This window comes from Hypanus sabinus, chromosome 2 (genome assembly GCF_030144855.1).
Source record: "Hypanus sabinus isolate sHypSab1 chromosome 2, sHypSab1.hap1, whole genome shotgun sequence".
Taxonomy (NCBI): domain Eukaryota; kingdom Metazoa; phylum Chordata; class Chondrichthyes; order Myliobatiformes; family Dasyatidae; genus Hypanus; species Hypanus sabinus.
In genome coordinates, this window is record NC_082707.1 from 28441343 (window position 1) to 28453933 (window position 12591).

Here is a 12591-nt window from a genome sequence, read left to right on the forward strand (position 1 = left end):
ATCACATCTATAGAAAGGGAGGACACTGCAGAGGGAGTGTCCATTGAGTCGGCTGGGGTGGAAGTCAGAAATAGGAAGGGATCAATCACTGTGCTGGGAGTAGTCTACAGGCCCCCAAATAGCCCTTGGGACACTGAGGAGCAGATAAGTAGGCAGATTTTAGAAAGGTGCACAAAATACAGGGTAGTAGTTATGGGTGATTTCAACTTCCATCATATTGACTGGCACCTCCTGAGTGCAAGGGGGATAGATGGGGCTGAATTTGTCAGGTGTGTTCAAGAAGGATTCCTGACACAGTATGTGGACCGACCAATGAGAGGAGAGGCTATACTGGATCCAGTTCTGGGTAATGAACCTGGTCAGGTGACAGACTCTTGGTGGGGGAGCATTTTGAGCAGAGTGACCACAACTACCTTAGCTTCAGCATAGCTATGGAAAGGGATAAAATCAGATGAAATGGTAAAGTGCTTAAAGTGATGAAATGGCTAACTTTGAAGGGATGAGGCAGGAACTAGTGTGAGTAAATTGGAAACAGATGTTCAAAGGGGAAAGCACAGAAGTAAAGTGGGAGAAGTCTAGGGACAACTTGAGCTGGGGTCAGGATAGGTTTGTCCCACTGAGGCAAGGAAAAAATGTTAGGAAAAGGGAACCGTGGCTGACAAAACACGAGGCAACTCGTCAAGTGGAAAAAGGAAGCATATGTTTGATATAAGAAGCAGGAAGGGCTCATGAGAAATATAGGGTAGCCAGGAAGGAGCTAAAGAAAGAACTTAGGAGAGCTCGAAGGGGGCATAAGAAGGCCTTGGCACGTAGGATTAAGGAGAACCCCAAGGCATTCTATGCATATGTGAAGAATAGGAGGATGATGAGAACGAAGGTGGGACCACTAAAGGATAAAGAGGGCAACATGTGCTTGGAGGTGGAGGACGTTGGGGAGGTCCGAAATGCATACTTCGCTTCAGTATTCACAAGTGAAAAGGATCTTGATCAGGGTGAGGTCGAAATAGAGCAGGCCTATGTGCTGGACAATGTGGAGATTATGGAAGAAGTGCTGGATATTCTTAAAAACATCAAGATTGATAAATCCCCAGGGCCGGATATGATACACCCCAGGTTGTTGTGGGAATTGAGGGAAGAGATCGCTGGAGCATCAGCTATGATCTTTGAATCCTCTTTGGCTACGGGGAAGTGCCGAAGGATTGGAGATTGGCAAATGTAGTTCCCTTGTTTAAAAAAGGTAATAGGGAGAAACCTGGAAACTATAGACCGGTGAGCCTTACGTCAGTGGTCTGCAAACTACTGGAAAGGATTCTTAAGGATAGGATCTACGAGCATTTGGAGAAGTACAGTCTACTCATGGATAGTCAACATGGCTTTGTGAAGGGAAGATCATGCCTCATGAGACTGATTGAGTTTTTTGAAGAAGTAACAAAAGAAATTGATGAGGGTAGGGCAGTGGATGTGGTCTACATGGACTTTAGCAAGGCATTTGACAAGGTCCCTCACGAGAGACTCATCCAGAAAGTCATGAGGCATGAGTTAAATGGAACCTTGGCTGTTTGGATAAAAAAATTGGCTTGAAGGAAAAAAGCGGAGGGTAGTTGTGGAAGGAAAGTATTCTGCCTGTGACTAGCGAAGTGCCGCAGGGATCTGTCTTGGGACCCTGCTATTTGTGATTCTTTATAAATGACCTAGATGTAGAGGCGGAAAGATGGGTGAGTAAGTTTGCGGATGACACAAAGATTGGAGGAGTTGTGGATGGAGCTGCAGGTTGTCGAAGGTTACAAGAGGATATAGACAGGTTGCAGAGTTGGGCAGAAAAATGGCAGATGGAGTTCAATCTGGATAAGTGTGAGGTGATGCATTTTGGAAGGATAAACCAGAAGACTGAGTACAGGATTAATGGTCAGTTCCTTAAGAGTGTGGATGAACAAAGGGACCTTGGGGTTCAAATCCATACATCCCTCAAGGTCACTGCGCAGGTTGTTAGGGTGGTTAGGAAGGCCTATGGGATGCTAGGCTTCATTAACAGGGGGATTGAGTTCAAGAGTAGAGAGGCCATGTTGCAACTCTACAAATCTCTGGTGAAACTGCACTTAAAGTATTGTGTTCAATTCTGGTCACCTCATTATAGGAAGGATGTGGAAGCTATGGAGAGCGGGCAGAGGAGATTTACCAGGATGTTGCTTGGTTTGGAGAACAAATCATATGAAGCAAGGTTAGCAGAGCTTGGACTTTTTTCTTTGGAGCGTAAAAGAATGAGAAGGGACCTGATAGAGGTCTACAAGATTATTAGAGGCATATATAGGGTGGATAGTCAGTACCTGTTTCCCAGAGCACCAATAACAAACACCAGAGGGCATATGTACAAAATTAAGGGAGGGAAGTTTAGGGGAGACATCAGGGTAAAGTTTTTTTTTAATTTTTTTTTTTTTTTTTAATAAACACAGTGTTGTGGGTGCCTGGAATGACTTGCCAGGGATGGTGGTGGAGGCTAAAACATTAGGGTATTTAAGAGCCTCTTGGACAGGCACATGGATGAAAGAAAAAGAGGGTTATGGTGTAGTGTGGGTTTAGTACTTTTTTTAAAAAAAAAGGATTATATGGGTTGGCACAACATGGAGGGCTGAAGGGCCTGTACTGTGCTGTAATGTTCTATGGTTCTAAACCCCTCTGCTAGTGGAAATAGACCCCTCAATTCACTCTTCTTTCAGCCTTCTGTTACAAAGAAAGTATTTACTGGCTTCTTTCAGCCTTCTGTTACAAAGAAAGTATTTACTGGACCAATCTTTCTTCATTAGATACAAAATTTCCAGTCTTGGTAATATCTTTGCAAGTTTTCTCTGTACCCTCTCTAGAGCGATCTCATCTTCCTCATAACAGAATGACTAGAATCATTTTGAATGTCACAGAATAATTTTATACTCAGCAAACCAGGCAGTCAGGGTCTCCTTTCACTTCAGTTGACAGGCAGCATCTCAGTGCTACACAAAAGCATCGCCTAAACACTTTCGATCTAACTTCTCTGAAATTGGGCAAAAGTTCCACAATCTTTGAATTCAGAGAGAAGAGTCTTATCAACCAAGGTATAGCTACCTATTGCATTCTGTGGAGCTGAATTTTAAAATCAAGGCAGAATGAGCAACGAGAAGAAAATAATTATGCACTAACTCATTTACAGTTAAGTATCAATGACAACTGGTATTGTATTCAGTTTTATAGTTTTAAGGTGAGTAGTAAGCGGCTAGAGGGGATCTGAGGAAGATTTTCTCCCCCAATTCATTGTGGTTGAAATGTGGAACACATTACCTGTGGAGATGAAATCAGAAACTTCTGAATCACCAAGGCATAGCAGGTTATGGCCCAAGTGCTGGTAAATAGGATTTGTATAGATAAGCACAATGAGGAGCATAGACAAGGTGTGTTGAAAGGCCTGTGCTTTTTGACTCAATAAGCATAATAAACACACCATTTCCAGATTTATTTTAAATAATGCATCCTTAATTTTAGTTACATACATAATTTGCTCATTAGCAGCACACTACTGTACAACAGCGGCTTCTTACCACGTTGTATGTTTCCATGTCAGAATGGCAACGCCACCATGAATGCTTTCAATCTTTCTTAAGCTGTCACTACCAACAAACAGGTGGGCTGCCACAATGAAGAGAAACATTGACAACTTGGTTAAAAATACTAAACATGTCATTCAGTCTTTAGTTTCTGCTAATTTCAAAAGGGCTACAAAGAGCCCAAAACCATCAAATTGAATGTTTGCTTTGTAACTTGTTTCTATTTTTATATGTAAACAAGAGAGGGCACAAATTTCAGAAGAGAAACCTCCATGGCCAAAGTCACTCAACCAAACAACCAAGACAGTTTCCAATAAAGGCAAGTGTATCACCATGATGGAGCTTTAAAAAGGAACAAGGCTGGCGGTGGGGGTGGGGGGGGGGTGGAAGAGAGAAGAAAGAGAACCGAAGGACTTGGAACAATTCTTAAGACAATACCTACAATGGGAGGGGTCAGTTCTGTAGTCTCCGGGCAGAATCAGAACAAAAAAGGAAAAAGGAAAACAATGCAAGCTATTAAAATTATATACAAAAGGTTTCAAACATTCAAATAATCTCTCTAACACACCACTATTATTTGACTGGTTTTGTGCTCTGGAGAAAACTAATATTTGCTTCTGATAACATTAAAATACTTCAAAGCACTTCACAAAAGGGAATTAAGGTGCAATAACTGTGTGCCAAACATGGTAACATAGCAGCTTCTGGCACCATGAATGCTTCACCAACATAAATGAAATGAATGCTGTCATTGGCTAAAGTGAAGGGCGTTAGCTGGGATGTCTGAAGAAATTCCCACCTCCAAACTGAATGGCACCAGGTTTTGGGCTATCATATAAGATTGCAGAGGGTTGTAAACACCATCACGAGTGCTAGCCTCTCCACAATTGAGGACATCTTCAATACATGATGCCTCACAAAGGCGGTGTCCATCATTAAGAATCCCCACCACCCTGTACATGAGCGAAGGGACAAGAGCCTGAATACACACACTCAACATTTTAGGAACAGCTTCTTCCCGTCAGTGGATTTCTGAATGGACAATGAACCACCCCATGAACACGACTTCACAATTTTTTTTCTCCCTTGTTGCACTACTAATAAATTTAATTTTTAAAAAACATTTCTTACTTACTGTACTGCAAACAAATTTCACAATGTCAGTGATAATAAACCTGATTCTGAGAATCCCTCTTTATGTTAAGACTAAATCAAAGAGCACTGCCTCTAATAATGCAGCACAGGAAAGTGAAAATATAATGACTTAAAGTTTCTGTAAGCAGAAACATTTAACTCCTAACTTTTAGAGAATGACAGTGTTTCTTCAATGGAGGTAATAGGATCAGAAAACAGTTTTGACAGCCGAGGTCTCTCCAGTAGCCAATTCACCCCCAACACTAGAGGGAGTTTTAACACCAACGTGCATGTTGTGAAAGCAGGAATAACCTTTCTTTTAATTAGGCATTTAATGTTTGATTTCAATTGAAAAATTTACTTAGAGAATGGATTTTCTCAAGCTTCTTTCTCCTCACCGAAACACTGATATCAACTTTGAAGAACTTATCATTAAGAACATTGCACATGCCAGTCCTGCTGAAGGTTCTCGGGCCAAAACATTGGGTGTTCACTTCCCTCTAAAGTTGTTGTTTGACTTCCTGAGTTTCACCAGTACTTTTCAAGCTGTTTACAAACTACTAATTCCCATTATTTGGTGGGATATAATGATCAGTGACATTATGGTGGTGACTTAGTTGACGTTAATTTTAATTCTGATATAACTATATGCACTTGTATTGTTACTGTTTAGATTTCAATTTTGCTGTGTTTTATAAAGCCTGGAAGTTGATTTGCACTTGATTTCATAACAAAAAGTAACCAATTTTACAAACAAATAGACCTGTCTAGGACCTGAGCTGCCTGTGATATCTACTTGAACATCTGCATTTACTCCTTGAAATGCAAAGGGCCAGGAAAGATGACCCCTACACCAGGGCTTCTCAATGATTTTTATGCTACAGACCCCCAGGAGGTCCGTAGACCGCAGGTTATGAACCTCCGCTCTGCACCCAGTCAGTGGTGCAGGCTCCAGACAATGAAGAACATGCCCACCCCACCCCAGTGGTGACTCTGGCAACCAAGCAAACCAACTTTCAGCACGTCTCGGTCTGAGGATTTTTGACCACCTACCTGAAGCACAAATGTAGAATGCAAAAATAGTACAACTTTCATCTCTGAACAGGACAACCCATTCGAGAAACTTGAACACATAACATAAGCTTGAATCCCAATGCAGTGCTGAAGAAATTTTCCATAAGTCATAGGTGTCATCTCTTTAATGATAAATCAAATAGAGGACAACATGAACAGCCTCTTGAAACTATGAAAATGAACAACAGATCACAATATAGAAGTGCAGTTAGTAGAGCTGTCGTCTCTCAGCTCCAGTGATCTCACGTGGAATTTGTATGTCCTCCCTGTGAATGCATGGAGTTTCCCTTAATGTTAGTTGGTTAAATAGCCATTGTGAATAGCCTTAGAGCATTTGCGGGTGGTAAAATAGGTTACAAGGAAGGTGACCGATGCTTACGAGATTCCTGCACACCAATAGAGACCTGAAGGCCAAAATGGCTTCCTTTTATAGTGGAATATAGATCAATAGCAAATATGGGGGAAGTAAGTCTGTTCAAATATGAAGTGTTGTACTTTGGGGAATCAAATGCAAAGGGACAGTACATTGTTAAAGGCAGGATCCTTAAGAGTATTGATGTACTCTTGTGATCAGAGTCCATTGCTCTCTTAAAATGGCTGCACTTTGAAAGGGTGTATGGTATGCTTGCTTTATCAGTCAAGAGTTGGGAGGTTATGAAAACTGCATCAAAACTTCATGACTCTTGGCTAGGCCACATCTTGAGTACTGAATTCAGTTGTAGTCACCCCGTTATAGGAAGAAGGTGGATGTTTTGGAGAGGCTGCAGAAGAAGTTTATCAAGATGCTGTCTGGTAGAGATAGAGTAAACAGCTGGTATCTTTTTCCCAGCAAAAAAAAATGTTTAATACCAGAGCTCATGCATTTAAGGTGAAAGGGCAAGATTAAGGCATTTTTTTAGTAAACAGAGAATGGTGAGTGCTTGAATTACATTGCCTGTTTGATGGTGGTGGTGGTGGTGGTGGTGAAGGCAAATATGAGAGACCATCAAAAGGATCAGATAGGCACATAGATATGCAGAGAATCGAGGTATATGGACATTGTGTAGGCAGAAGGAATTTGGTTAGTTACTGATTTGATTACTAATTTAATTAATTCAGTACCACATTGTGGGCTGAAGGACCTGTTTTGTGCGGTAGTCTTCTATATCATAAAGAAATCCAATTGGAACATTCACTAATGACATATCAGCGGCCTCAACTTTACTCAGACAACTACTGAGCCACGGTCAAGTAAACAAGTGTAGCACCATATTCAGGAGATTTTCTTTCTCCAATTTCCTGACACTTTTAAAAAAAATGTACAAATGGATGATAATCTTTTACACTCCCCTCTGGGACAGCCAGCATGGAATTATGGATGGCTGACTTCAGTACTGGAGTACAGCCACTGAGTAGCTTCCAGCAGTGATGGAGCAAAGATGAACTGTTTTGAACAACTATGTTATTCCCCCCTGCCCCACTCCCCACCAAAACGAATGTTCACCAGATCCAATCCAATGACTGTAGTATGAGATAGACCATGTAAAACCTTCTGGCCTACACAGAGTGGTTGCTATGTTGCCCAAATTATAGCCGTGTTCTTTTACCTCATTAGTTTTCAATTGCTTATCAGTATCAAATTTATGATAAACCACTGTCACAAAGTTCTGAATTTCCTATATCCTTTGTTGTTTTCAAAAGGACCAGCTCTAACACCAACTTTGCTGAAGCCCTGGATTCTTGCTATGTATCCCATTGGTTCTCTTTAGTATCTTGGAAACTCTATTCAGGTCATCTCTTAGCAATATACACAAAATGCTGGAGGGACTCAGCAGGCCAGGCAATATCTATAGAAAATAGTAAAGAGTTGATGTTTCAGGCCCTGAGACTTCATGACGAATGGAGAAAAAGATGAGAAATCAGAACAAGAAGGTGGGGGATGGGAGGAAGGAGTACAAGATGACAGGTGAAACAGGGAGAGGGAAAGGAATGAAGTAAAGGGCTGGGAAGTTGATTGGTGAAACAGATAAAGGGCTGGAGAAGGGGGAATCTGATCAGAGAGGGTAGAAGACCATGGAAGAAAGGGAAGGGGGAGGAGCACCAGAGGGGAGTGGTGGGCAGGTAAGGAGATAAGGTGAGAAGGGGAAATAGGAATGGTGAAGCTGGAGCAATTACCTGAAGTTTAAGAAATCAATGTTCATGCTATCAAGTAGGCGGCTACCCAGATGGAATACAAGGTGTTGTTCCATTGACCAGAGTGTGGATCATCACGGCAGTAGAGAAGCCATGGACCAACATGTTGGAATGGGAATGGGAAGTAGAACTGAAATGTGTGGCCACTGGGAGATTTCATTTTTTCTGGTGGATGAAGTGTGGATGTTCAGCAAAACAGTCACCTAATCTATGTTAGGTCTCACAAGGCCACACCAAGAGCACCAGAAACAGTAGGTGACCCCAACAGACTCACAGGTGTACTGGTACCTCACCTGGAAGGACCATTTGGGGCACTGTATGGTAGTAAGGGAGTAGGTGCAGGGACAGTTGTAGCACGTGTTCTGTTTGTAAGGATAAGTACTAGGAGGGAGAAATGAATAGACAAGGGTGTCACATTGGGAGTGATCCCTGCGGAAAGTTGGGGGTAGGGGGTCAGCGGATGACGGAGCATAGGTGCACAGTGAAGCAGTTTCCCAATCTTTGTCGGGTCTCACCAATATACAGGAGGCCACAATGGGAGCATCGCTTAGCCTGATTTCTGGGGAATACCATTCTGGCTTGTGTAACATTTTGTTATAGAGTTTTACCCTCGAGTCCAAGGGCATTCAAGTAAATCTATATGGTACTGCCTTGAGGGCTAATATATCCTTCATGAAGTGTAGGGCCCAAAACTACCTTCAGGATTCCATGTGTGAATTGTAAGGAAGTAGCATAAACGTCACATTTTTCTCTAAAACTAGCAAGTACAAATATCTGCTTTATTCACAAGTCACTGACATGGAACCCCACAAATCCCCTCAAGCATTCACTTGTTCTTCCTTCACACCAAAATCCACAAGACAATTCTGTCCATTAACTTAACCTAGTAATTTATCTTTATGGCACAGTGCTTCCATTTACATTTCATACAATGCTAGTTATATTCCCTTTACTGGAAAACTTAGATGCATTTTTTTAAATCTACAAATCCAGTGAATTGTTAGCATCCCAAGACAGATACTTGGGCACCACTTGTTACACGTTGTTGATTTATCTGTCTGCCTATCATTCCCACTCTATCTCCTGCTGTTTGGAATCAGATCAAAAGTTCATCCTCAACTGCAAGAATAGCAACTTAAGAGGAATACAGAAATCTTGAAGGTTGCGTTCACAGATCCCTCAAAGTTCCTGCACAAATTGATAGGGTGTTTTAGGTGGCCATGGTGCGTTGGTCTTCATAAATCAGGGGATTAAGTTCAAGGGCCATGTGATAATGTTGCAGCTCTATAAAACACTTCTTAGACTTCACTTTGAAGGATTGTGTTTGGTTCAGGTCACCTCTTTATAAGAAGGATGTGGAAGTTTCAGAGACGGTGCAGAGGAGATTTACCAGGATATTGCCAGGATTAGATCATGTCTTATGAGGAAAGACTGAGCGAGCTAGGGCTCTTCTCTTGGCAGCAAAGGGGGCTAAGAGGTGACTTGCTAGAAGGGTACAAGATAAGATACAAAGATAGAGCGGACAGTCAGTGCCTTTCTCCCCCACCCCAAAGATAGCAAAATGCTAATGTGAGAGGGCACAACTTAAATGGAAAGTATTACTAGGAGTGGTGGTAGAGGCAGATAAACTAGGAGCATTTAAAAGACTTAGATAGACACACGATTGAAAAAAGGAGGGCTATGTGTGAGGGAGGGGTTAGATTGATCTTAAAGTAGGTCAACATTGACACTTAGAGCTGAAGGGTTTGTACTGTGCTGAATCCTGTTCAATGTTTTATGCTCTTAAGCGAAGAATCCCTTGAGAATTGTGGTCTGCAAGTCAATATGAATGACATGCTAAGACATTGCCCTAGCCACCATCTTACTTTGAAAAGGTAACTAAAGAAACATGGCAAGATCACTGATGAAAGGAAAAAGCATTAAAGGCATCAGATTAGTAATGAGGCTAGACAAAGACAACAATGGCTGCCAGTTCCTTACCAATACAAAGTTCTATTCCAGATTCTGCTACATAATTTCCAATGTTCAGCATTCATACCTTCCAACAAAGTGAGGTCGTATTCATTATTTGACTTATGCAGTGCAGGATACTTATTGAACAGGTTGGCTACAAAGGCAAGGTTGAGGTTGGGATTGCCACTGACAACATCAGCTGGTGTGACGAACTGTCTGCAGCCCAACTTATCAGCTTGTTGCAGCATGTATTCTGCTCTCTTCAGGTCATCCTTTTCCTTCAAAATCATGAGAAGTACAATTAGATCCCAAAGCCATTGCCATACAGTGAGGAAAGTCTAATTAAAACAATCAGAATGGACCTACATTATAACCGGCCATATCAATTTCAATCGACATTTTATCATCTTCTCCAGTGGGTGCAATCTGATGAAGTAGATGGAAATAAGCCCTGGAATCCTAAAAGTGGGATATCAAACCAAAGTCGGATTTCAAGATTAAATCAGTTTTTTTTTAGGAAGGAACAGAGAATTATTCATGAAGAAATTCTTGTCACACCAATCCAAACAAATACACTTGACCCATCTATTGTTTTTAAATGTTAAGTTTGTTTCTCAATAAGTAAAAAGGTGTACTTGGCGTGTTAAGTGTCAAAAGTTTCCAGTGCACAGCATCTCACAACTACTTATGCATTTTTGCAAAGTTCGTTTTCATATCCACAGTGAACATTCTGAATTTTGTCATTGTATAAAATAGGTGATAATGAATAAAGACTATGTTACCATAACAACTCTTTCTCACTTCTACGTAATTTATATTGCCTTTAGATTTAATAATATGGCTTCATATATTTTATCAGAGAACTTAAGATAATGGAACCCTTAGGAGGCAGGAATCACAATATGATAGAACTCACCCTGCAGATTGAGAGGGAAGAGCTAAAAATCAGATGCATCAGTATTTCAACGGAGTAAAAGAGAACTACAGAATCGTGAGAGAGGAACTGGCCAAAGTCATTGGGAACACTGGCAGGGATGATGACAGAATAGCAATGGCTGAAGTTTCTGGGAGCAATTCAGAAGGTGCTGGTTAGATACATCCCAAAAATGAAGATGTATTGTAAAGTGGGGATGGGGGGAATGAGTCAACCTTGGGTGACAAGGGAAGTAAAAGATCACAAAATCAAGAGAGAAGGCAGATAACATAGGAAAAATTAGTGCAAAGTTAAAGGATTGGGAAATTTTTTAAAAAAACTGCAGAAGGCAACTGAGAAAAATCGTAAGGAGAGTAAAGATGAAGTATGAAGGTAATCTAGCCAATAATATCAAAGAGGGTATTAAAAGAGAGGTGAGAGAAGATGCCAGACTACTGGTAAATGATGCTGCAGAGGTAGCAATTGAGAACAAAAAGTGGCAGATAAATTCAATAAATATTTTGCATCAGTCTTCACTATGGAAGATATTTGACAAATATATGACAGATATTTGAAAATGTCAGGGGGCAGAAGTGAGTGTAGTCACTAATACTACAGAGAAGGTGCTTGGGAAGCTGAAAAGTCTGAAGATAGATAAAGTTGCCTGAACCAGATGGACTACACCTTGCACCCCCGGGTTCTGAAAGAGGTAGCTGAATAGGTTGTGGAGAGTGGTGCGGACAGCCCAGCAAATCTGTAGGTGTGAACTTCAGGACATTTACAAAAATAGGTGTGTAAAAAGGGCCTGAAGGATCATTGGAGACCTGGGTCACCCCAACCACAAACTGTTCCAGTTGCTACCATCTGGGAAACCGCAAATGCCAAAACCAACAGGCTCTGGGACAGCATCTTCCACCAGACCATCAGACTGCTTAATTCATGTTGATGCAACTGTATTTCTATGTCATACTGACTATCCTGTTGTATGTAACATTTATTATAAATTACTATAATTGCACTGTACATTTAGATGGAGACAAAGATTTTCACTCCTCATGTATATGAAGGATGCAAGCAATAAGTTCAATTCAGTTCAATTAATGGTAATCTTTCAAGGATCACTAGATTCTGGAATGGTTCCAGAAGACTGGAAATCTGAAAATGTCACTCCACTCTTAAGAAGGGAGTGAGGCAGCAGAAAGGAAACTCAATGATTTGATGGTGTTTCTGCATCTACTGTGAATGCCAATAAGAAAATGAATATCAGGGTTATATATGGTGACATATGCGTATGTGGAGGTACATCTCTGCCAAAGGAAGTGCCAGGAACTCTTTCCCTCTGTTAGCATCCAGGTCATCCTTGGGCAAGGTGTAGTACCTGCTTAACACCCCAATCAGGGTCACATGAAGCCATGGGAGCATATGCTGGTGCATATCACAAGTCCTGGTTACGCATCCACTAACACCATGCAGACAATCTCTGAAGAGTATTGATAATGGCTGGGGTCAAACATTTTGTAAAGATGGTGCACAGAAGGCAAAGGCAAACCATTTGTGAAGAAAAAATTTCCAAGAACAATCATGGTTCAAGAGAGATGATGATGATGACGATGAAAATAACATTAAAAATAAATTTAATTTGAACCTTGGATATTAAAGATGAGGGTTTGGGGTATTTGGAGGCTCATAATAAAATAGGCTAAAATCAGAATGTTTCTTTGTGGGGAAATCTTTCCTGACAAATCTGTTGGAATTCTTTGAGGAAATGACAGG

At 41.1% G+C, this 12591-nt stretch overlaps 1 protein-coding gene across 3 annotated transcripts in view; it reads right to left on the bottom strand.

Annotated features, from left to right (window-relative positions):
* LOC132407294 (plastin-1-like) overlaps positions 1–12591 on the bottom strand; it is a 130699-nt gene that overhangs the window by 24138 nt on the left and 93970 nt on the right. For all 3 annotated transcript variants that reach the window (XM_059993609.1, XM_059993593.1, XM_059993603.1), the window contains exons 9-10: positions 10272–10364; positions 9991–10183 (exon numbers count right to left, since the gene is read on the bottom strand). In XM_059993609.1, the coding sequence (XP_059849592.1) occupies positions 9991–10183; positions 10272–10364 (286 nt within the window). The remainder of the gene's footprint in view (positions 1–9990; positions 10184–10271; positions 10365–12591) is intronic.